General features: G+C 34.3%; 1 protein-coding gene across 3 annotated transcripts in view; it reads right to left on the reverse strand.

Moving 5' to 3' along the window:
* Positions 1 to 23,176, reverse strand: part of ATRNL1 (attractin like 1) — a 747,612-nt gene that overhangs the window by 448,728 nt on the left and 275,708 nt on the right. For all 3 annotated transcript variants that reach the window (XM_070595739.1, XM_070595592.1, XM_070595677.1), the window contains exons 22-24: positions 19,592 to 19,686; positions 5,459 to 5,537; positions 3,629 to 3,786 (exon numbers count right to left, since the gene is read on the reverse strand). In XM_070595739.1, the coding sequence (XP_070451840.1) occupies positions 3,629 to 3,786; positions 5,459 to 5,537; positions 19,592 to 19,686 (332 nt within the window). The remainder of the gene's footprint in view (positions 1 to 3,628; positions 3,787 to 5,458; positions 5,538 to 19,591; positions 19,687 to 23,176) is intronic.

A 23,176-nucleotide genomic window follows, 5' to 3' on the forward strand; every position in this document is an offset into this window, starting at 1 on the left:
TGAATCCCTCATGAATGGGATTAACGCTCCTATAAAAGAGGTCCCACAGAGCTCTCTATTCTTTTCTACCACGTGAAGACACAGCAAGACGGCACCTGCTTGTGAACCAGGAAGCAGGCCAGCACCAAAACCTGGCCATGCTGGTGCCCTGATCTTGGACTTCCCAGGCTCTAGAAGTGTCAGCAATAAATTTCTGTTCTTTATAAGCTACCTGGTCAGTGGTATTTTATTATAGTAGCCCAAACGGACTAAGACACTAGGTTTATTCACTTTCTATTGCTCTGGCAACCACTTAGTGGCTTAAAACAATACACATTTACCATCTTACTGATCTGTATGTTAGAAGTCTGACAGATTTCACTGAACTAAAATCAAGGTGTTGGCTGGGCAGTGTGCTTTTTTTAGAGGCTCTAGAGGAGAATCTGCTTCCTTGACTTTTCCAGCCTGTAGAGACCTTGGCTGGTGGCCCCCTCCTTCTCTCTGACCATTCTTCTGTAAGCACATCTCCCTCGGACCCTGACCTCAGCCAGGAAAGGTTATTTCAAGGACTCATGTAATTAGGCTGAGTCCACCGCAGTAATGCAGGATAATCATTTTAAGGTCCTAAACTTAATCACAACTTCAAAATCCTCTTTTTCCATGTAATATAATAGCCACAGGTACCATCAATTAGGACAGGATGTGGTCACCTTGGCAGAGTCATTATTTAGCCAAACACCTGGGCTATAAAATAAGTTTCAAGAAATTTAAAAGAATTCAATCATTCAAAATATGTTCCATGTTTTACACTAGAATTAAATTAGAGCTAAGTGACAGAGACATTTCTAAAAATTCTCCAAATAGTTAGAAATGAAATGTCCCACCTCTAAATACTCCATTAATCAAGCAGGAAGTCAAAAAGAAAATTAGAAAGTATTGACCTCAAGAAACAAGAAGGGGAATAGTAAACTTATGTCAAAGTAAGCAAAGGAAAGAGAATAATTAGAGATGAAATTAATGAAATTGAGAAAGTAGAGAAAAGAAGTGAAACCATCTGTTTCTTTAAGAAAAATCAATGAAATTGATAACTCTCTAGCCAGACTAATCAAGAAAAGAAAAAAAGAGAGGAGAAACAAATTACCAATATCAGGAATGAGAGAGAGAACATCACTGGATAGCATGTGAATATTATTAACAATCTTTTGTCAATAAATTCTATAAATTAGATGAAATGGAAGAGACAACTGACACAGACTGATCTAGTTCACTCCAGAAGAAAGAAGTAACCAGAAAAGTTCTAAATCTATTAAAGAAAATAAATTTGTAGTTAAAACACTCCCACACACACAAAAACTCCCAGGTCCACATACATTCAATGTTGAATTCTATCACAGATTTAAGAGAGAAATAACATCAATTCTCCACAAATTCTTGCAAAAAATTACAAAGGAAGGAATATTTCCCAATTCATTTGATAAGGCCAGCAGTACCATGATATAAAGTCAAACAAGGTTATAAGAATAGAAGACTACAGACTAACATCCCCCATAAACGTAAGTATAAAAATTCTTAACAAAATTGTGACAAATCAAATCCAACAATATATAAAAGGAATACTACAAAATGACCACGTGGAGCTCACCCCCAAAGGGCAAGCTTGGTTAAACATGCAAAAATGAATCAACATAATTCAATTCTATTAGCAAAGAAATCTCAATTAATTTTACTATTTTATTTAATAATTTAAAGTTTATTATAGTCCTACAAAAAAAGACACATACTCATATGCCTTAATATAACATATTCCTCAGGACTAATGTAATGATCTTAATCAAAGAGTAGAATTTAGGCTCTACCTATCTTGACCACCACAGTTATTTTTCACATTTTAATATTTTGGGAGAGTGGAATATTGCAACTTTATTCCACAAATTCTGGTTTAGCTTCCAGAATATATTACTAGTATGTTCTCAAAAGAAAGTCCAATTTAGAAAGTTAATTTCTAACCATTAAATATTCATGAACATTCTAAAGTAACTATGTAATTTGCTTAAAAATAAAATACAATTGGATAACCAAGAAATAAAGGGCATGAAACAATTAAAAATCTAACAATTATATCAATTTTAATTACCACTTAATAAGCTCTATAGATGAGCCCTTTTGTCACCTTCAATCATAATTTGACCAAGTGAAATCTGATTAATATTTCTGTATAAATCTTACAAAAAAAGGTGATACATTCGGCATCCCCAGTGTGTAAATTCTTAAAAACTATATGGAAAGATTTCCAGCATTTTCTGACTGTATTAGGATCTAAATCAACCATTAACAATGAATAAATAAATTTATCAAATTAATTTCCATTGCCATTTACTGAGCAGTAATTTGTACTAATATTTCTTGAATAGTTAAGTAATTTCCTTAATTTAGATGTTAAATCAACCTTGTAAACAAGAAGAATTTTTCCAGTAAACATATGATTTTTAAAAATTACTCAGTCCTCCCACAAATCACATACAAATTAATATAAATAAAACATGCCAACATTTCTAGTCACAGATCATAAGCTGTCATCTACTAATATAAAAGAGGAGGAATTATCTGTAAATTTTTAGAAGATTTTAAAACATAATAGCCTAGCACGAGGCTTGGCACATATGAGCTATTCAATAATTTGAATTCAGTCGGATCAAACTATCAGTCAAAAGAATGAATAAATGAACAACTCCCAACATTACAGCATATAGGCTTTTATAAAAGCATAAATTAAGAACCCAAACGCTGACTGTTTCAAGATAGAAAGAGCATTCTAAACGTTTCCTAGCAATAAATCTGAGGCCTTTAGCAGGCTATCACTAAACACACTAAAAACGAAACCTACACCATATACATAGCATAAAGAAATGAGTGGTGAGAGGTAGTGAGTCTTAAAGAACCAACTGTTAAGTACTGCTAATCCTAAATTTTTAATGAAAGTTTAAATTATGTTCAGTATATAATAAAGCAAAAATGAGATTACTAAACACAGCAAATAATTACAAGTGGCATTGTAAGAAAAAGAAAAGAGTATCTACTTAACCCTCAATTAAAGTATATAATTAATCACAAAACTGAAACAACCTAATTATTTCAAGTTTTGATGCTTTTTTTTTTTGAGGAAGAACAGCCCTGAGCTAACATCTGCTGCCAATCCTCCTCTTTTCGCTGAGGAAGACTGGCCCTGACCTAACATCCATGCCCATCTTCCTCTGCTTTATATGTGGGATGTCTGCCACAGCATGGCTTGATGAGCAGTGCCATGTCCGCACCTGGGATCCAAACCAGCGGACCCTGGGCCACCAAAGTGGAATGAGAGAACTTAACTGCTGCACCACTGGGCCGGCCCCCTGATATATTTTTTAAGAATACAATTTTATCAAAAAATTAGAATATTCTTTGGTTGATTCAATGTTATTTGTATGAAGGTTTTTTATGGAGACATTCATCATCACAGACATTGATGCGCCCTTTTTATCAAGGGTCAATACAAGTTTTCATACTGTTCAAAACATAGAAATCTATCTATATCATCTCTTTGAACAAAAACAACATTTTTTTTTAAATAAAATACTCAATGGGCATTAGATTCAATACTATTAACACTTACCTGTATTTTAATAGGCCAGGAAAAGTTGCTGACGTACACATAGAATGTAATGTTAGGATTGCTTCTGAAGTTAAATTTTTCATAGGAAAAACTATCTCTATATTCCTTTATGTTAGTCTTGGAAACTATAGGAGTCTCCTCTCCAGATATTGTTCCAGCTAAAATGTAAATAATAATAAATTTAAATAACTTATATTAGGAAATAGGGATCTTTATGAACTTAAAATATATATTATACTAACTTAATTTTTATAACTGTACTGTGAGAACATAAATATAAAGATAAACTCATGGTTACCATTTAGAACGACAAAGAAGAAAGAAAATAAGATTTGTCATAAATATAATGGAAATAGATTTAGTATTAAAATTATTTTTAAGAATGAAACCACTGATTAAGTGCTATGCACTAGGCACTGACTTAGAGACTTTAATATTCTTTTCTAAAACAATTTTACCCCAGAGGTATTCCATCTCTATTTTTTCAAATTGAAACCTGAGCCTCAGAAAGATTAAAGCACTTGCCTCAACTTTATAGCTAGTCAACAGTAAATTCCTCTTTGGAATTTTGGAACTCAGGTACATATGGCTCCAGAAACTGAGTTCTTTCTACTTACTACTTCACAGAGCCTTTCAAAACAACTCAGAACATATTTCATAAGTTTCAACCCCATTAAAAAATGGAAAAAAATCTACTTATTTGTCTTACTACAAACTGAACCATCAGTACTTTGAATACATTGGGATGAGGCTGTAATTTAAAATATGAGCTAAATGCTCAATTAGTTAAATATATATTGGGTACTCAATAAATATTCACTGAAATTAACTAAATAGAAAGTAATTTCAACAATCTTACTGAGTCCTTTACCTTAACAAACTATAAAAATAATACAATTAGTACACTGAGCAACTGAGTTAATTTCTAACTGATCACCTATTCCAAAATTACCTTGGATGCTTTTAAAAAATGCATATTTCCTAACTCCATCTCCCAATCTGATGAATCCAAAGTTTTGAGATTTGGTTCTAGCAACCTGCAAGTTACAAGTGATTTCTTGCATACTAAAATCACTGTTCTAAATTGATTATAGAGGTTTTATATATTCTTGTTGTTGACAAATTTGAAATTTTTTGTGGAGTCAGCTTATTGTGCAGAAGTAAATTTCAAATTAACAGTACAAGTTATCATGAATTCTTAATTAACAAAACTCACAGTGCCAAGATTTTACTATATGTTTGGCACTATTGTAATAAAAGGCCTATATATTTACCTGAACTTCTCAGTTTTTACACATGTAATATAAGTTCTGGAATTGCAAAGACCTTGTACTCCTGAATTCTTTTTCCATGATTCGACATATTAAAATAGCATAATGACTTAATTTGCAGAAGTCAAATACGGATTTCCAAGAATCCATATACTTTCTCAAAAACAAGTTTCTAGCACTTTTATGCAACAGTATATCTTTGAAATAGAAAACAGAAATCAACAGAATTTCCTAAGATGTAAATAGAAAAAAAGTGAGCATAATTTTAATAATCCAACATAAGGACTTGTACTTCTCAGATTTTTTTTAAAGTCAACAATTTCAATTTATAAATCTTATTATGGAAGATATCTTAAGTGTAGTTTTTTTTTTAACCCTCTCTCAGCACAAACGAAGCTTCCTTAATAATGCTACTTACTATTTTTACCTGAAACAGCACAATAATTATGGTATATAATATTTTTATTTCAATTATTTAAATTAACAGTAAAAGGTCATGTGAGAACACCTTCTATATAGTAACAGATGTGAAAGACACATGACAACAAAATTCTCTTACCTGTTGAACCAACTGACCACGTAATGTTGAGATTAAAGTTGTTTGATGCATTAATTGAAATATCCAAATTTTTGTTTGACTACAAAGAAATAAAATGTTAAGATTAAAAAATCAAATTATACTAGATAGATAAGTTCAATGATTTAATTATGTCCAGGCTATATTTCTCAAACTCTATACATTATGTCAATATTCAACTAAGTGTAGATGCCAATTACATTTTTTTTTTGATTAAAAAATATAGGTGGTAAACTCACAGATAGATTTAAAGTTCTCATGTATCTTCTCCACTATAATTTGGCCTTCCATGTGTAAACCAGGGCTGCTGTAATTCAATATTTGCATTTTGATTCTCTTTGCTTACCTGTACTTAATATTTAAATGATACAGGTTTGGGTTAGTCCAAAGTAATTTTACAGCAATATAAGATTGTTTTGTTAAAAGACTTCTTGTTAGGTGCATATTGTATTATGCACCCATTTTCTAGTGAGAAAAATACTTGAAATATGTAACTAAAACTTTCAAGTAAAAATAACGAACCCACTTGGGGAAAAAGAAACCATCATGTCATTTAAACATCCATACAGAGAAACACTAAAGAATTTTATGTCAACCTGTTTCTTGCCATTCATTAGTAAAACCCTTTTCATCTAATTTCAAGGGAACAAATGCCTAAGAAATTTCTTTAAATGTTATTTGCTATTCTCTTACTCCAAGAGATCCTTATCTCTTGTATGATTATGACTATTTAATCCTGCGGAAAGGCCAAGAATAACAGTCATATTGAATAAGTTTAGCTTCGGGTATTGAGTGTATTGTGTTGTATTTTAAAAATGCAAGGAATTGTAGAGAAAGCTGTATTGTTAGGTGAGACCTGGCTACTAAAAGAATAAAAAATAATTTTTTAGTACTACTCTTTTTTTCTAAATAAGATAAAAAAGGTAAGCCACAGGAAATATATCTTCAATATCTGAGTAGCTCTTAGAGAAAATAAATCTGTAAGCAATTAAGCTCCCCCTATCTGATATAACAATTTTAGGAGGAAATTGACTGAAGGACATGTCCCTTTGCTGACCAGTAAGAGTAGAAAGAAGGAGCACCATAAAAAGCAAAGGTTGCTAGGGGCCATCCCTGCGGCCTACTGGTTAAGTGCAGTGTGCTTTGCTTCGGTGGCCAGGTTTGGTTCCTGGATATTGACCTGCAACGCTTGTTGGTGGCCATACTGTGGTAGTGACCCACATACAAAATAGAAGAAGACTGGTATAGATGTTAGCTCAGGGCAAATTTTCCTCAAGCAAAAAGAGAAAGATTAGCAACAGATGTCAGCTCAGGTTGAATCTTCCTCACCAAAGTAAAAGAAAAAAAAAGCAAACGTTGCTGGATGATGTGTGATAGTTATCCCATTTAAGTGATACACTAAGATCCATTTTTTTTTACTTCCAAATAACATCTACTCTTAATGACTGCCATAGACAGAAGACAGCTGAGCCTCTATGAAGAACTACTAACAATGCTCCACAACCATCTGAAGACATTCTCTTCACAGTTTCCAGGAAGCAAATATAGATTCAAGAATAGTCCTCTTGGAAGAGGATGCAAAATAAAATGTGTTATAAGGTTGAATGATTGTCATATGGATTTTTCAGAGTATAGTGCTCATTAATATCGCAGAGATATCATCTGAGAATTTGAAGTAATCAAAGAAAAATAAAGCCTGGGAGTTAAATATATACAGTAGTTCATAAGGATCCTGCATTATCCATCAGTCATACTCATAAGTGCCAAAGAATATAAGGAGGAAGTTAACTTCTTGAGTTTTATTGATAAGCTGTTAAGACACCTTCCGCAACATGCACCACGAAACTGTCAAACTTCTTGAGACCTTCCTACTTCTTCTAAGATATGAGTGAAAACAGTTGACACTGATTCAAGAAAATGCCACTACTAATGACTCTAGTAACAAATGCAAAATGCTTTTATGTCAGCAAGCAGATAGGTCTGTTCAATAGATTATGTTGTTCAGGTGTGGTAAACAACATCTATTTCAACACATATATAATGTTGCATTATGGAAAACCCAGTTAAGAAAAGAAGAAACATCTCTGGTAACAAATACTGATTTATGCCATCATAATGAACTAACCAGATCTGAAAACCAATTGATGCTTCATATTCATTAAATCATATTCATGAGGCAATAAAATGAGTTAATGAAGAGTATGCATTGTTGGGTCAGATGATCTTGGGTTCAAGTCTTACTTCTTTGATAGAAGTGCTGATTGATTTAGCAAAAGCTACTTTTTTCTCAAAAATCAGTTTCCTTATCTCTAAAATGGGGATATGATGACCTCCCTAAAGAATTTCTTGTGAACATTAAATAAGATAATTTCTCAAAAAACTTATCATGGTGTCAGGCCATAGTACTGATAACGGCAGTGTTGCTGACATTATTAGGTCTGATGACACAGGGTGTCTTTTTTTTTCTCCTTCTTCATCTTCCTCTTCACCAGGGGACTCAGAAAAAAGGCATGCTTACCAACATCTGAGAAGGGGTTGATTTTTTATTATTAATGAAGTGATTCAAAAATAGTTGCTTTTTTATGAAAAACATGGTAGAAACAATGTACCCCTAAGAAAGCTTAAATCATTATTTTTACCTTGAAGTCACATCTTCATAATTGTGTGTACCTTAGTTTGGGTGGGAGAAATATGAGAATAACTGCTATCATTTCTAAAAAGGTCAAACAAAATTTCCAACTGATACAGAAAACTATAAAATTCTTCGTGAATTTTTAGTTCATCTTCTATCAATTCCAAGTTCAGGCATTACTGAAATATATGGTACTATCACTAAAGCCCTATAAAATGCACTTAAGGCCAAGGAAACAATGCTAGACTGAAAGAAGTGACACTGTGATTACCACAGTAAATGACAAAATTAGTCATTTAGAACATTGTTGGTTAGATGTGGATAAGTTCGGCGAGATCATGTTAAACAGGAAACTACTCCAGAAATTGTTCACATGAAAGCACTGGCTAGAAGTGATGTATAGTGGATTAGAATTCAATCTATTGTCAAAATATAGGAAATGCATAAATAATTAAGGTACCTATTTTTCGGTTTTTTTTATAGGATAAGTAGGAAGTGCTGACCAATAATCCATATTAATTTCAGAAATTGTTCCAAGTTGAATATCTCTTTAATTATAAATTACATTTATATAATAGTACATTATATACAATGATGTTATAAGCATTCTTAGTGGCATCTCTCATGATAGTTTAGCATCCTTCAGTTTCAAAGAACACGCGCTTGGGCTCTTGGCTTCAATTGGACAAGATAATAGAAAGTAAAACTGAAAGCTGTCACATTTGGAAGCACTCAAGGACTTCTGGAAATTGAAGAAGGAGAGAATAGTCAAGAGAGAAGCAAACTAGAATTATGGCTAAACTGGACCCATGTGTATGACACTGTAGATAATACTGGGAAGGAATAGTATTCACATCCACATTTTGAGTCAGATATCTCACTTATATTAAATTTCTTATATCCTCAAAGAAATCCACAATTTTGAATTACTACTAAATATTCGAGAACCAATGGTAAACAATGAAATTCTGATGCATGCTACAAGATAGAAGAACTTGGAAACACTGGACTAAGTGAAATAAGCCAGATACAAAAGGACAAATATTGTGTGATTACACATATGAAGTATCTAACATACACAAACTCATAGAGACAGAAAGTAGAATAAAGGTTACCAGGGGCTGGGAGGGCAGTGAGTGGAGGAATGGGGAGTTATTGCTTAATGGATACAGATTCTGTTTGGAATGATAAAAAATTTTGGTGATATATAGTGGTGATGGTTGCACAACATTGAAAACGCACTTAATGCCACCGAATTGTGCAGTTAAAAATGGTTAAAATAATAAATTTTATTTTACGCATATTTTATTACAATAAAACAGAAGTCAATGGTGATTATAAGCACTTATAAAAACCTTCTTATCTCACTGGTAAATGTAATTTCTGACATATTATTAATATGTCTTTACAAAAACACACAACATCAGTGAAGAAAGGATTATACTTGAAAGAAATGTCTTTAAAAATCTTTATTTAGAAGTTAAAAATTTAATTGTATTCCTAAGAATACAGGCATTCCTTAAAATCTAAAGAATAAGGAGTAACATAAAAAGAACTGTTCTATTTAGGAGGGGAGATCCTATTTTATTGGAAAAGAAAAATTTAGGAAATTATATTATTCGTTGGCAAGTCCAATAAAATACTTTATAGAGGAAAGAAGCTGGCAAATATCTGGAGATATTTTGAGGTTTCACCTAAGTCAAAAACTATTAAAATATGATACGAATTTAATAAGATGGATTAATATACAATGAGAATACAGTAATAGAGAGAGAGTGACATCAGCAAGATGGCAAAACAGGAAGTTCCAGCCCTCATCCCCCACAAGAACACTGATTTAACAAGAATATAAGGACAAAAATACCTTTATAAGAGAACCAAAATCCAGTTAAGAAGTTTCAGTACCAAAGATGAATACAAAGCCAAGAATAGCCACGCTATAATGAGTAGGAAGAGCAATTTCACTTTACCCACATCAGCCCCCTCTCCAGGCCAGCACAGCTCAGCATCAGAGAGATCACCTTGTCCTACGACTTCTCCCTCAGGAGAAAGAGAGAGTGTAACATACATCCAACATCTTTGGCCTTTCATGTCACTGCCCAAAGGACCTGTTTCTGTCTTGCCTCATTCAAACCACTGAGAGATCAAGCATAGTGTGGACATCTGACAGCAGCTAAGAACAAAAAACAAGTGGGTGGCTTACTGCAGCCGGCACGACTCAGAGAGATTGGAAGAAGGTGTACAACCCTGAGATTTCTCCTCCTGGAGGGAGGGAGAGGAGCGAAACATGCATTCAACATCCTGGATTTTTTGTGCACTGTCCAAAGGGAAAAGAGTGGGCAGCTCACTACAGCCAGCATGGCTCTGTGAGATTGAGAAAAGGCACACAACCTCTCCTCCCTGAGGAGGGAGAGGACAGGAATGTGCCTCTAACATCCTGGCCTTTCAGTGCACTACCCTAGGAAAAAGGGGTGGGGAGTTTACTGTGGCCAGCATAGCTCTGTGAGATTGAAAGAAAGCGTAAAACCCTGAGACTTCTCCCCCAGGAGGAAGGAAGAGTGGAACATAATGATCTGTAGAAAAGACTTGAGATGCTCCCAGTCTCTCTAGCTGGGCTGATTGGTGAAGGTCTTTTCATGTTGAAGCCAATCCATAAAGAATGAGAGCAGTAGCTGTTTTTTTCAAATGCACAGACACCAGTGCAAAGCTACAGGGAAATATGACACAGCCAAAGGAACAAATAAATCTCCATTAACTAACACTAAAGAAATGAAGCTCTATGGAGTCAGCTCGGTGGCATAGTGGTTAAGTTTGCATCAGTGGCCCAGGGTGTGCAGGTTGGCATCCTGGGTGCAGACCTAGGACTGCTCATCAAGCCACGCCATGGCAGCATCTCACACAAAATACAGGAAGATTAGCAAAGATGTTAGCTCAGCAGCAATCTTCCTCAAGCAAAAAGAGAAATATTGGCAACAGATGTTAGCTCAGGGCCAATCTCCCTCACAGAAAAAAAAAAAGAGAGACAGAGAAAGAAATGGAGCTCTAGAATTGCCTGGCAAAAAATTCAAAATAATTGTATTAAAGGAGCTAAAAGGAAGTAATACAAGACCACAGAAACAAAACTAAATGAAACCAAGAAAATGATAGGAACAAAAAGAAAATACCAACAGAGATAGAACCATAAAAAAAAGCCAAACAGAAATTCTGCAGCAGAAAAATACAATAACTCCACTGAAAAATTCAATATAGAGCTTGAACAACAGACTTGATCAAGCAGAAGAAAAAGATCAGCAACTCAAAGGCAAATAATTTGAAGTTATCCAGTCAGAGGAGCAAAAAAAAAAAAAAAATGGCAAAGACTGAAAGCCTGATGGACTTACAGGACATCATAAAGAAAACTAATATATGCATTATGCAGTCACAGAAGGAGAAGGGAGAGAGGGGCAGAAATCTTATTTAAGGAAACAATGGTGAAAAATGTCCCAAGTCTGAGGAGAGGAAGTGACATCTAGATTCATGAAGCTAAAAGGATCAAAAAGATAATGAATACAAAGACATCCATACCAAGACACACTATAATCAAATTGCTAAAAGTCAAAGACAGAGAATTTTGAAAGCAGCAAGAGAAAAGTGACTTGTCACATACAAGGGAGCTCCATAAGGCTGTGAGTGGATTTCTCAGCAGAAATTTTGCAGGCCAGAAAAGGCTGGAATGACATATTCAAAGTTTTGAAAGAAAAAATCTGCCAACCAAGAATACTATATCTAGTAAGACTGTCCTAACAAAATGGAGAGATGGACACTTTCCCAGAAAAACAGAAGCTGAGGGAGTTCATCACAACTAGACCTGCCTCACAAGAAATGTTAAATTTTTGTGACATCAATAACAATATGGGGGCGGGGGTGAGGTAGAAGTATACAATTTTTGTATGTGATTGAATTTAAGTTGTTATCAGCTTAAAATAGACTGCTATAACTATAAGATGTTGTGTGTAAGCCTCATGATAACCACAAAGAAAATACATATAGAAGATATATAAAAGAAAAGAAGCAAGAAATCAAAGTATATCACTACAAAAAATCAATGAAACACAAAGGAAGACAGCAAGAGAGGAAAAGGAAACAAAGAAACAATAAGACAAACAACAACAGTTAACAAAATGGCAATAGTAAGTCCTTCCCAATCAATAATTACTTTAAACATAAATGGATTAAACTCCCAATCAAAAGACATAGAGTAGATGATTGGATTAAAAAAGAATACCCAACAACATGCTGTCTAAAAGAGAGTCACTTTAGATTTAAGGACACACATAGACTAAAAGCAAAGGGGTGGAAAAAAGATGTTCTATGCAAATGGTAAACAAAAGAGAGAAGGGGTAGCTACACTCATCTGAGACAAAATAAACTTTAAGTCTAAAACTTTAACATGAGACAAATAAGAACATTATATAGTGATAAAAGGATCAATTCATAAAGAAGATATAACAATTATAAATATATATGCATCCACTATGAAAGCACCTAAATATATAAAACAAAGACTGACACAACTGAAGGGAAAAACAGACAAGAATAGAAAATAGTAAGAAACTTCAATACCCTACTTTCAACAATGAATAGAACATTCAAAAAGGAAATCTATAAGGAAAAAGAGAATGTGAACAATACTACAAAACAAATGGACATAGATATATACACAACATTTCACCTAAGACCAGCAGAATACACATTCTGTTCATTTGTACATGGAACAGTCTCCAGAATATATCACATTAGGTCATAAAACAAGTCTTAACAAATTTAAGAGGATTGAAAACATATCAATTATCTTTTTTGACCACAATGGAATGAAATGAGAAATCAATAGCAGGAGGAAAATTAGAAAGTCTACAAATATGTGGAAATTAAATAACAAACTCCTAAACTAATGGGTCAAAAAGGAAATCACAAGGAAAATCAGAAAATATATTGAGACAAATTAAAATGAAAAAACAACATACCAAAACTTATGGGATTCAGCAAAAGCAGTTCAGAGAGACTTTATAGTGACAAATGCCTACATTAAAAATGAAGAGGGATCTCAAGTAAACAACCTCACTTTACACCTCAATGAACTAAAAAGAAGAACAAACTATGTCCAAAGTTAGCAGAAAGAAGTAAATATTAACATTAGTGCAGAGGTAAATGAAAAAGAGAGTAGAAAAACAATATAAAAAAATCAACAAACTAAGAGTTGATTTTTGAAAAGTAAACAAAATTGACAAAACCTTTAGAAAGACTAAATAAGAAGAAAAGAGAGAAGACTCAAATCAGAAATGAAAGTGGAGACTTTACAATGGTTGACACAGAAAGAGAAAGAATCATAAGAGAGTACTATGAACAATTATATGCCAACAAACTAGATAACCTACAAGACACTGATAAATTCCTAGAAACATACAACCTACCAAGACTGAATCATGAAGAAACAGAAAATATGAACAGATCAATAACGTGTGTAGAAGTTCAGTAATCAAAAACTTCCCAAACAAAGAAAAGCTCAGGGACAGATGACTTCACTGGTGAATTCTACCAGTGAAGAATGTTTAAAGAATTAATGCAATCTTTCCTTCCAAAAAACTGAAGAGGAGGGAATCCTTCCAAACTCATTTTATGAGGCCAGTAATACTCTGATACCAAATCCAGACAAAGACACTTCAAGGAAAGGAAACTATAGGTCCATAACCCTGTGAACATAGATGCAAAAATCCTCAACAAAATACAGCAAACTGAATTCAACAGAACATTAAAAGGACCATTCACCATGATAAAGTGGGATTTATTCCTGAGATGAAAGAATGGTTCAACATACACAAATCAATTAATGTGATATATCACATTAACAGAATGAAGGACAAAAATCATAATCATCTCAAGAGATGCAGGAAAAGTATTTGATAAAATTCATCACCTTTCATGACAAAAACTCTCAACAAATTAGGCACAGAGGAATGTACGTTAACACAATAAGAGTCGTATATGACAAGCCCACAGTGAACAATCACACCCAATGTAGAAAAATTGAAAGCTTTGCCTTTGTGACCAGGAACAAGACAAGGATGACAACTCTTAGCACTTCTATTAAACAAAGTATTGGAAGTCGCAGCCAAAGCAATTAGCAAGAGAAGGAAACAAAAGGAATCCAAATCACGAAAAAAGATGTAAAATAAACTCTATTTGCAGATGACATAATTTTATATGTAGAAAAACCTAAAGACTCCACCGAAAAAAAAATTGTTAGAACTAATAAACAAATTCAGTAAAATTTCAGCATATAAAATCGACATGTAAAAATCAGTTTTGTTTCTATACATTAACAATGAACTATGCAAAAAGGAAATTGAGAAAACAATTTCATTTATAATACCATCAAAAAGAATAAATGACTTAGGAATAAACTTAACCAATGAGGTGAAATATTTGTACACTGAAAATTACAAAGCATCGATGAAAGAAATTAAAGAAGACACAAATAATGGAAAGACATCTTGTGTTTACAGATTGGAAAACTTACTATTGTTTAAATGTCCATATTACCCAAAGCAAGCTACAAATTCAATGGTATCCCATCAAAACACCAGTGAGATTTTTTACAGAAATTTTTAAAAAACTATCTTAAAATTCATATGGAATCACAAAAGACCCCAAAAAGCCAAAACAGTCTTGAGAAAGAACAAACCTGGAGGCATCATACTTCCTGATTTCAAAATATATTACAAAGCTACAGTAATGAAAACATATGGCACTGACATAAAGACAGATATATAGACCAACATAATAAATGGAGATCCCAGAGATAAACCCACACATACATGGTCAACTAATCTTTGAAGAGGGTGCCAAGAATACAAAACAGGGAAATAGTCTTTTCAACAAATGATGCTGGGAAAACTGGATATCCACATGAAAAGAATGAAACTGGACCCTTATTGTTTTAGTCTATTAGGGGAGCTATAACAAAAATACCATAGACTGGGTGGCTTATAAACAACAGAAATTTATTTTTCACACATCTTGAGGCTGAGAATTCCAAGATAAAGGTGCCGGAAAATTTGGGGTCTGATGAGGCCGACTTCCTGGTTCAAAGACAAGCCTCTCAGCTCTGTCTTCTCATAGTGCAAGGGAGTGAGGGAACTCTCTGGGTTCTCTTTTATGAGGGCACGAATCCCACTTATGAGGGCTCCACCCTCATGACCTAATCATCTCCCAAAGGCCCTCACCTCTAAATACATCACCTTGAGCTTTAGGATTTAACACATGAATTTGGGGGGGACACAAACATTCAGTCTATAGAACTTATCTTACACCATACACAAAAAACAACTTAAAGTCGATTAAAGACTTAAATATTAAACCTGAAAGTATAAAACTCCTGGAAGAAAATATAGGAAAATAGCTTCATGATATTTGTGTTGGCAAGGATTTCTTGGATATGACACTAAAAGCATAGGCAACAGAAGCAAATATAGGCAACTGGGACTATATCAAACTAAAAAGCTTCTGCACAGCAAAGGAAACAACCAACAAAATCAAAAGGCAATCTATAGAATTGGAGGAAATAATTCACAAACCTTACATCTGATGAGTTAATATCTAAAATATATAAGGAACCCCGATGACTCAATAGAAAAGAAATAAAACAAAACAAAACTAAATAACCCAATTTAAAAAAGGGAACAGGACTTAAATAGGCATTTTTCCAAAGAAGACATACAAATGGCCAACAGGTACATGAAAAGATGCTCAAGACTGCTAATAATCATGAAAATGCAAATTAAAACCACGATGAGATATCACCACACATCTGTTACGATGGCTATTATCAAAAAAACAATAGATAACAAGCGTTGGAGAGCAGATGGAGAAATTGAAACCCTTGTACATTATTAATGGGAATGTAAAATGGTGCAGCCATTACGGAAAACAGTATAGAAGTTCCTCAAAAGGTTAAAAATAGAACTACCATGTTACCAAGTAGTCCCACTTTTGAGTATATATCCAAAAGAATTAAAATCAGGATCTTGAAGAGGCAGCTACAGTCCCATGTTCATTGCAGCATTATTCACAATAACCAAAATAAGAAAACAACCTAAATATCCATCAGTGGATGAACAGATTAAGAAAATGTGTAAGCTCCTTGACGTAGGTCTTAGACATGATTTTTTGGATTTGATACCAAAAGCAAAGGCAACAAAAGCAAAAATAAACAAGTGCGACTATATCAAACTAAAAAGCTTCTGCACAGGAAAGGAAACCATCAATAAAATGAAAATCAACCTACTGAATGGGAGGAACTATTTGCAAATCATATATCTGATAAGGGATTAATATCCAAAATATATCAAGAATGCATACAGCTGAATAGCGAAAAAAGAAAAAAAACCCAATTAAAATATGGGCAAGGGGCCAGCCCGGTGGTGCAATGGTTAAGTTCCCACTTTCTGCTTCGGCAGCCCGGGGTTTGCGCGTTCAGATCCCGGATGCGGATATGGCACCGCTCAGCAAGCCATGCTGTGGCAGGAGTCCCACATATAAAGTAGAGGAAGATGGGTATAGATGTTAGCTCAGGGCCAGTCTTCCTCACCAAAAAGAGGAGGATTGGCAGTAGTTAGCTCAGGGCTAATCTTCCTCAAAAAAAAAGGGCAAAGGGGCCTCCCTGGTGGCACAGTGGTTAAGTTCGCACATTCCACTTCAGCAGCCCAGGGTTGGCCGGTTCAGATCCCGGGTGCGGATATGGCACCACTTGGCAAGCCATACTGTGGCAGGCATCCCATACATAAAGTAGAGGAAGATGGGCATGGATATTAGCTCAGGGCCAGTCTCTCTCAGCAAAAAGCGGAGGATTGGTGGCAGATGTGAGCTCAGGGCTAATCTTCCTAAAACAAACAAACAAACAAAACGAAACAAAAAAATGGGCAGAGAATCTGTACAAAAATTTTTCCAGTGATGACATACAGATGTCCAACAAGTACAACAAAAGGTGCTCAACATGACTATCACCAAGGAAACGCAAATCAAAACCACAATGAGATATCACCTCACATCTGTTAGAATGGCTACTATCAAAAAGACGAGAAATAACAAGTTTTGGAAAAAAGGGAACCCTTGTGCCCTGTTGGTGGGAATGTAAATTAGCACAGCCACTGGGAAAACAGTACAGCCGGTCCTCAAAAAGATAAAAATAGAACTACCGTATGATCCAGGATTCCACTGCTGGCTATTCATCTGAAGAAAACAAAAACACTAACTTGGAAAGATAGATACACCCCCATGTTCATTGCAGCATTCTTTACAATAGCCAAGATATGAAAGTAACCTCAGTGTTCATCAATGGATGAATAGATAAAGAAATTGTAATATATAGATACAATGGAATAGTACTCAACCATAAAAAAGAAAAAAGCTTGCCATTTGCAACAACATGGATGGACCTTGAGGGCATTATGCTAAGTGAACTAAGTGCAAAAGAGAAAGACAAATACCGTATGGTCTCACTTATACGTGGAATCTAAAACAAACAAATAAACTTTGAGAACATGGATACCAGTGCCTTCCAGAGGTGCTGGGTGGGTAGGCAAAATGGGTGAAGGGGGTTAAAAAGTACGAACTTCCAGCTATAAAATAAATAAGTCATGAGGATGTAACTTACAGCATGGTGATTATAGTTAATAACACCACACTGCATATTTGAAAGCTGCTATGAGAGTAAATCTTAAAGATCTCATCACAAGAAAAAAAGCCTTTGTAACTTTGTATGGTGATGGAAGTTAACTAGACATATTGTGGCGACTGCTTCACAATACATACAAATATCAAATTATTGTATTGTATAGCTGAAACTATTATAATGTAATATGTCAAGCATATCTTAATTTAAAAAAAGGAAACATGGTACACATATGATGGAATATTATTTAGCCTTAAAAAAGGAGGAAATCCTCACACAGGCAACAACGTAGATGACCTGGAGGACATTGTGCTAAGTGAAACAAGCCAGTCACAAAGGACGAATACTGCATGATTCTGTTTATACGACGTATCTAAAATCATCAAACTCACATAAGCAGAGAGTAGAATGGCTGCCAGGGGCTGGAAGGAAGGGGAAATTTTGAGCTGTTGTTCAACGGATATAAAGTCTCAGTTATGCAAGAGGAGCAATTTCTAGAGATTGCTCTAAAACATAGTATCAATAGTACTCCTAAAAATTCAAGAGAGTAGATCTCATGTTAGTATTCTATCAACAATAAACAAAAAAGAATAATTCAAATATTTCACATAACATTTTCATTTTGAAAGAGTTATTTTCAGTTGCGAAAGAAAGTAAAATTCCATCCAAGTAAACTCTATGGTTGACATTTGCATTTCCTGGACTTTTTAACTTTATAAAGTCTCCGATGGATAGCAGCATATGTGTATTATTTCTAAACAAACTTAGAGCCGTTTCCTGAACTGATGGTTTGGTATTAAAACTCACAATTAATCTTCCATACATTTAAACTTCATAAACTTGTAAAATTATGTCAGTGATGCACTAAGTTGCATAAAGAAGCTAGCATTCCATTATGCTAAGTGAGCTAAGTCAGATAGAGAAAGACAAATACTACACGATATTATTTATATGTGGAATCTAAAAGAGCCAAACTCAAAAAAACAGAGAGTAGAATGGTGTTTACCAGGGGCTGGGAGTGGGGGTAACTGGGGAGATGTTGTGTAAGGGTACAAAATTGCAACCAGTAGGTAAGTCTTAGAGATCTAAAGCACAGCATAGTAATTATAGACAACAATAGTGTATTATCAACTTCATAGTTGCTAAGATAGTAGATTTTAACTATTCCCATCACAAAAAAGAAATGATAATATCTGCTCTGATAGAGGTGTTAGCTAATGTTACAGTGGCAATCATATTGCAACATACAAATGTATCAAATCAGCACATTGCATACTTTAAACTTATACAATGTAATAGGTCAATTATATCTCAATAAAAATAATTTTTAAAAAGCCAGGATTTCTATAACTCAGATAAACCAGTGGATTTAGAAAAAAGACAATCAAAACCTATTACTACATAATGGTATATAAGAAAAAGAAAATATACTTAATATTAGTGTGTTTTGAATTTATGGGTTTTATTTTCAAATAAGACTACCCATAATTTGAGAGCATAAGTATAGGTACACCATCATAACACTGAAAAAATAATAAAAGTAACGTACAATTAAAAATATGGGACTGTTTGTAAAACCTGAAATATCAAACTCACAAATTGTCTGAATCACAACGATATGTAAGTTTTATGAAAAGAAAAATTTACAGGATTAGTCTTTTTACAAAACCCCTACAGTGTGATAATTATGAGAAGAGACAAAATTACAAGGAAAGATGATGACAAAGTTGCATCCCTTGCTATTAATGTATTATTAAAGTCGAATGATCCTCACCTGTTCAGGATTTGCTATGAAGTTTATGGCAGTATGGTGACGATCGTCTTCCTGTAACAAGCTGAAGGTAAACTGGTAGTCAATCAAAAGGCTGTCTGTAGGGGAAAAAAAACACAATCCTGATATGTACTTTTAAAAACTGTTTAATAAACAAAAGTTAGGTGAAAACATGTTGCATGTCACTATTGAAAATGATTATGATTAATTATTAGTGGCCTGTCCAAGACTGTCAAAATATAAACCTTTGTCATTAAGCAACAAAAAACAAACTATAGTTATGGAAGAAGTCCTAATTCTTTAAAAATTACATTCATTACTTCTGTTGTCATTATAAAAATTCTACAAAGGCTGTAGACATTCTTGAAACTACAGAAAAGTAAAAAAATTAAATAAAAGTCATCCATAATCTTACAACTAGAGAAAAATAAAGGTAACATTTTGGTGCATTTTATGCCAGCTAAAATTTTGTAGATAGAAGGATACACAGGCAGACATTTTGGTATCCTACTTTCATAAGATCAAAACTCTTCGCAAACGTAAATTTTAATAGCTAAATAATATTTCATCAGATGTTATAATGCATTTACTTGGTCCTTTATTATTGTGGTAATTTTTACTTCTGGCAATTTTAAAATGACTCTGCCATACACAGCATTCTAAAGAAGTAATTTCGTGAACAATTGATAAAAAGACTTTAGGGGTAAACAACTTTTAATTTTGTCCATGTATAATGCTGAAACCGAGGTGAAACATTTGAACGTGGTAGGTCATGAGAAACTTCACAGGTTATACACGAGTGAAGTAATACTCATAATGTTAAACTGCCACCCTTATAAAAAATAGATCAAATTATTTTAAATAGAAATGACTTCTATTTTTTGGATACATATCTTTCATGTTATGCCCTCAGCCACTAAACACTATTAAAATAAAAACAGGAATAATATCATTGGATTTATTGTTAAAATTATCAAGGAATTATTCTTTATGTTGCTTAATATATAGTTCATAAGATCCACCCTATATATTTCCTGTATAATTTAGTGTAAGGCAACATTTACTCTTTCTAAGAATTTATAGGCATCCTTACACATGATAATGAGAATTACTCAATGGGCCATATTTCCGATTTTCACCTGACTGTCAAAAAATGCAGAGGCAAACTCAATGGGCCAGTGTTGTTCTAGGCACTGGAGATACAACAATAAAAGATAAAACTTTCTGTCCTCATGCAACTTATATTCTTTTGGATGGACATTGGAAATTAACAAATAATTCAAGTCTATAATATAACAGATGACAGAAAGTGTTTTGGAGAACAGTAACCAGTGAAGAGGACAGAAGTTGCTGTTGGGGTAGGAGTATGCTTGCAATTTCGAGAAGGAACATTTACAGATAAACAATAGTAAGAGAATAAACCATGGAGTTTACTAGAGAAAATGTAATCCAGGCAGAGGAAACAAGTACAAAAGCCTCAAAGAAAGGACAAGCCTTAACTGTGATTCTTGTAAAGAGCTTGTGGCAAGAATGCAGGCAAGTGGTGAGGGTGGCATGGGTAATAGCAGTGGAGGTCATGAGAAGGGGTCAGACACATGAAAGGTGTTTGGAAGGTACAACAAACAGGATGAGCTGAATAAAAAGATGTAGCATTTGAAAGAAAGAAAGAAAAAGGTTTTTTTTGACCCGAGACCAAGCTAAATGTCAGCATTAACTGAGATGGGTAAGAAGAATAGGTTTTATTTGTTGGGAGTTGGAGGAATAATTGGAAGCTTAGTTTTAAAGATGTTAAGTTTGAGCTACTTATTGAATATCCAAGTGATATGTTGAGCTGAGCTCAGGAGCATGTCTAGTAGATAACAATTTGGAAATTATCAGCATTTTAGATGGGATTTAAAGCCGTGAAGCTGGAAATCACCAGCTGTAGATAGAGAAGAGGTCCCAGAGATGAGCCCTGAGGCACACCAAAGTTAAATAAACAGATCCTCAGGAAAAGCCAACAAAGGAGACTGAGAGGGCACTCTGTGAGATAGGAATAAAACCAGAATTTACTGTCATGGGAGCCAAGGAAATATAATGTTTAAAAAAGAGAGTAGTGATCGCCATGGTCAACAGCAGCTGACAGGGCTTCAGAAGTAGGGCTGCAATGCTGAGGAAAGGTAACATTCAGAATGAAGGACAAATAACACTGAGGAAAACGAAATACTTCAAAGCTATTTTCAAGAATTTGCATAATTATCTTTATTTTTTCTAGCTTGAAACTAAGCATTAAGAAGCCAAGAGTAGATGGCCTTTAGGAGGTAAGGACTGGGTGATTGGGACACATGAGCAGCTCTGGGCAGAGGGTGCAGCACCCCAGGCCTGCGGACAAGCTTCAGCCTGTATGGACTCCAGCCCTCTGCCAAAATCATGTCCCACCAGATTCTTGGCCAGGCATTCAAGCTTGATTTCTTCATTCTTGTTTATTAGAATTGGAAGTACACGATCAGCACAATGTATGTTGTGTATGGTAATGATCAATCCTAAAGTCAGTTGTGCTAAAAAAATAAGCATGAATCCTGGAACAAAATTAACAGGAGTATTACTCAATTCAAGTGACTAATAAGAGTACCACTCAGTGAGTGTGAATTATTACAAATTGAAGAAAGCTTAGACTTCTACCTGAACGTTTCCTTTTTAAAAAGCCGCATAGAATTAAAGTCTTTCAGAAGCCAAGTGCACAATTTTCCACTTAATCAGGAGATGATATATTTCTCCCCCAAATTTTAAATATGATGTTTGTGTGTTTTTAGGGGAGGTTGTGAATGAATAATTACCCGGCACTTAAAACATGTACCTTAATGCCGAAATTTACTCTGAACTTCACAGCTAAGTAGGGTACAGGACACAAAACATTAAAATTTAAAATATGTCTCAAGTTGGTGCAAACATACATAATTTGAAAATAAGTTTTTGTACTGCATTAATGAGCCATTTTATTATGGTATAAAAAAGGACATCATGTTTGACTATGAATCAACTCAAATAATTTATCACGTTACTGATAAATACAGAGAAATGACAAGCAGCAAGAGGACTGAGTGTGATGATCAAGAGAGGTGAGAGAGCATCCTTTTAAATTGGGAGAAACAGCATGTTTTTATACTGATTGGCATAAATGAAAATTTAGTAGAAAAGGAAAAGTTGATGAGACAGGAGAGAGAGGAGAAGTTTTAGAACAACATCCTTGGGTTGGTAAAAGGCGACACCTCAGAACTCGAGGGATGACCCAGTGGTGAGTTCCACGGGTTTGCGGGGCTTTTGTTTGTTTTTGCTTCCTATATATCACCACCTGGGTGCTAGAGCAGCTGAAATCTGGAAGTGCCAAGAAAACTTACACCAAAAAAAAAGCCCTAAGAAAATCCTGCTGCTGAGACTGCAGGATGGAGCCCTGTAAACCATCTCCATTCTGCACTCAGGCAAGCAGAGGAGGAGCCTGAGTTGCTGCAGGAAATACAGCAAAGTGCCAAGCTTTATTAAAACTCAGTCATAGGTACACAATTTTTAAATTATATTACATAGACTATAAAAGTATGTATACTATATATG

Source organism: Equus przewalskii, chromosome 1 (genome assembly GCF_037783145.1).
Source record: "Equus przewalskii isolate Varuska chromosome 1, EquPr2, whole genome shotgun sequence".
Taxonomy (NCBI): domain Eukaryota; kingdom Metazoa; phylum Chordata; class Mammalia; order Perissodactyla; family Equidae; genus Equus; species Equus przewalskii.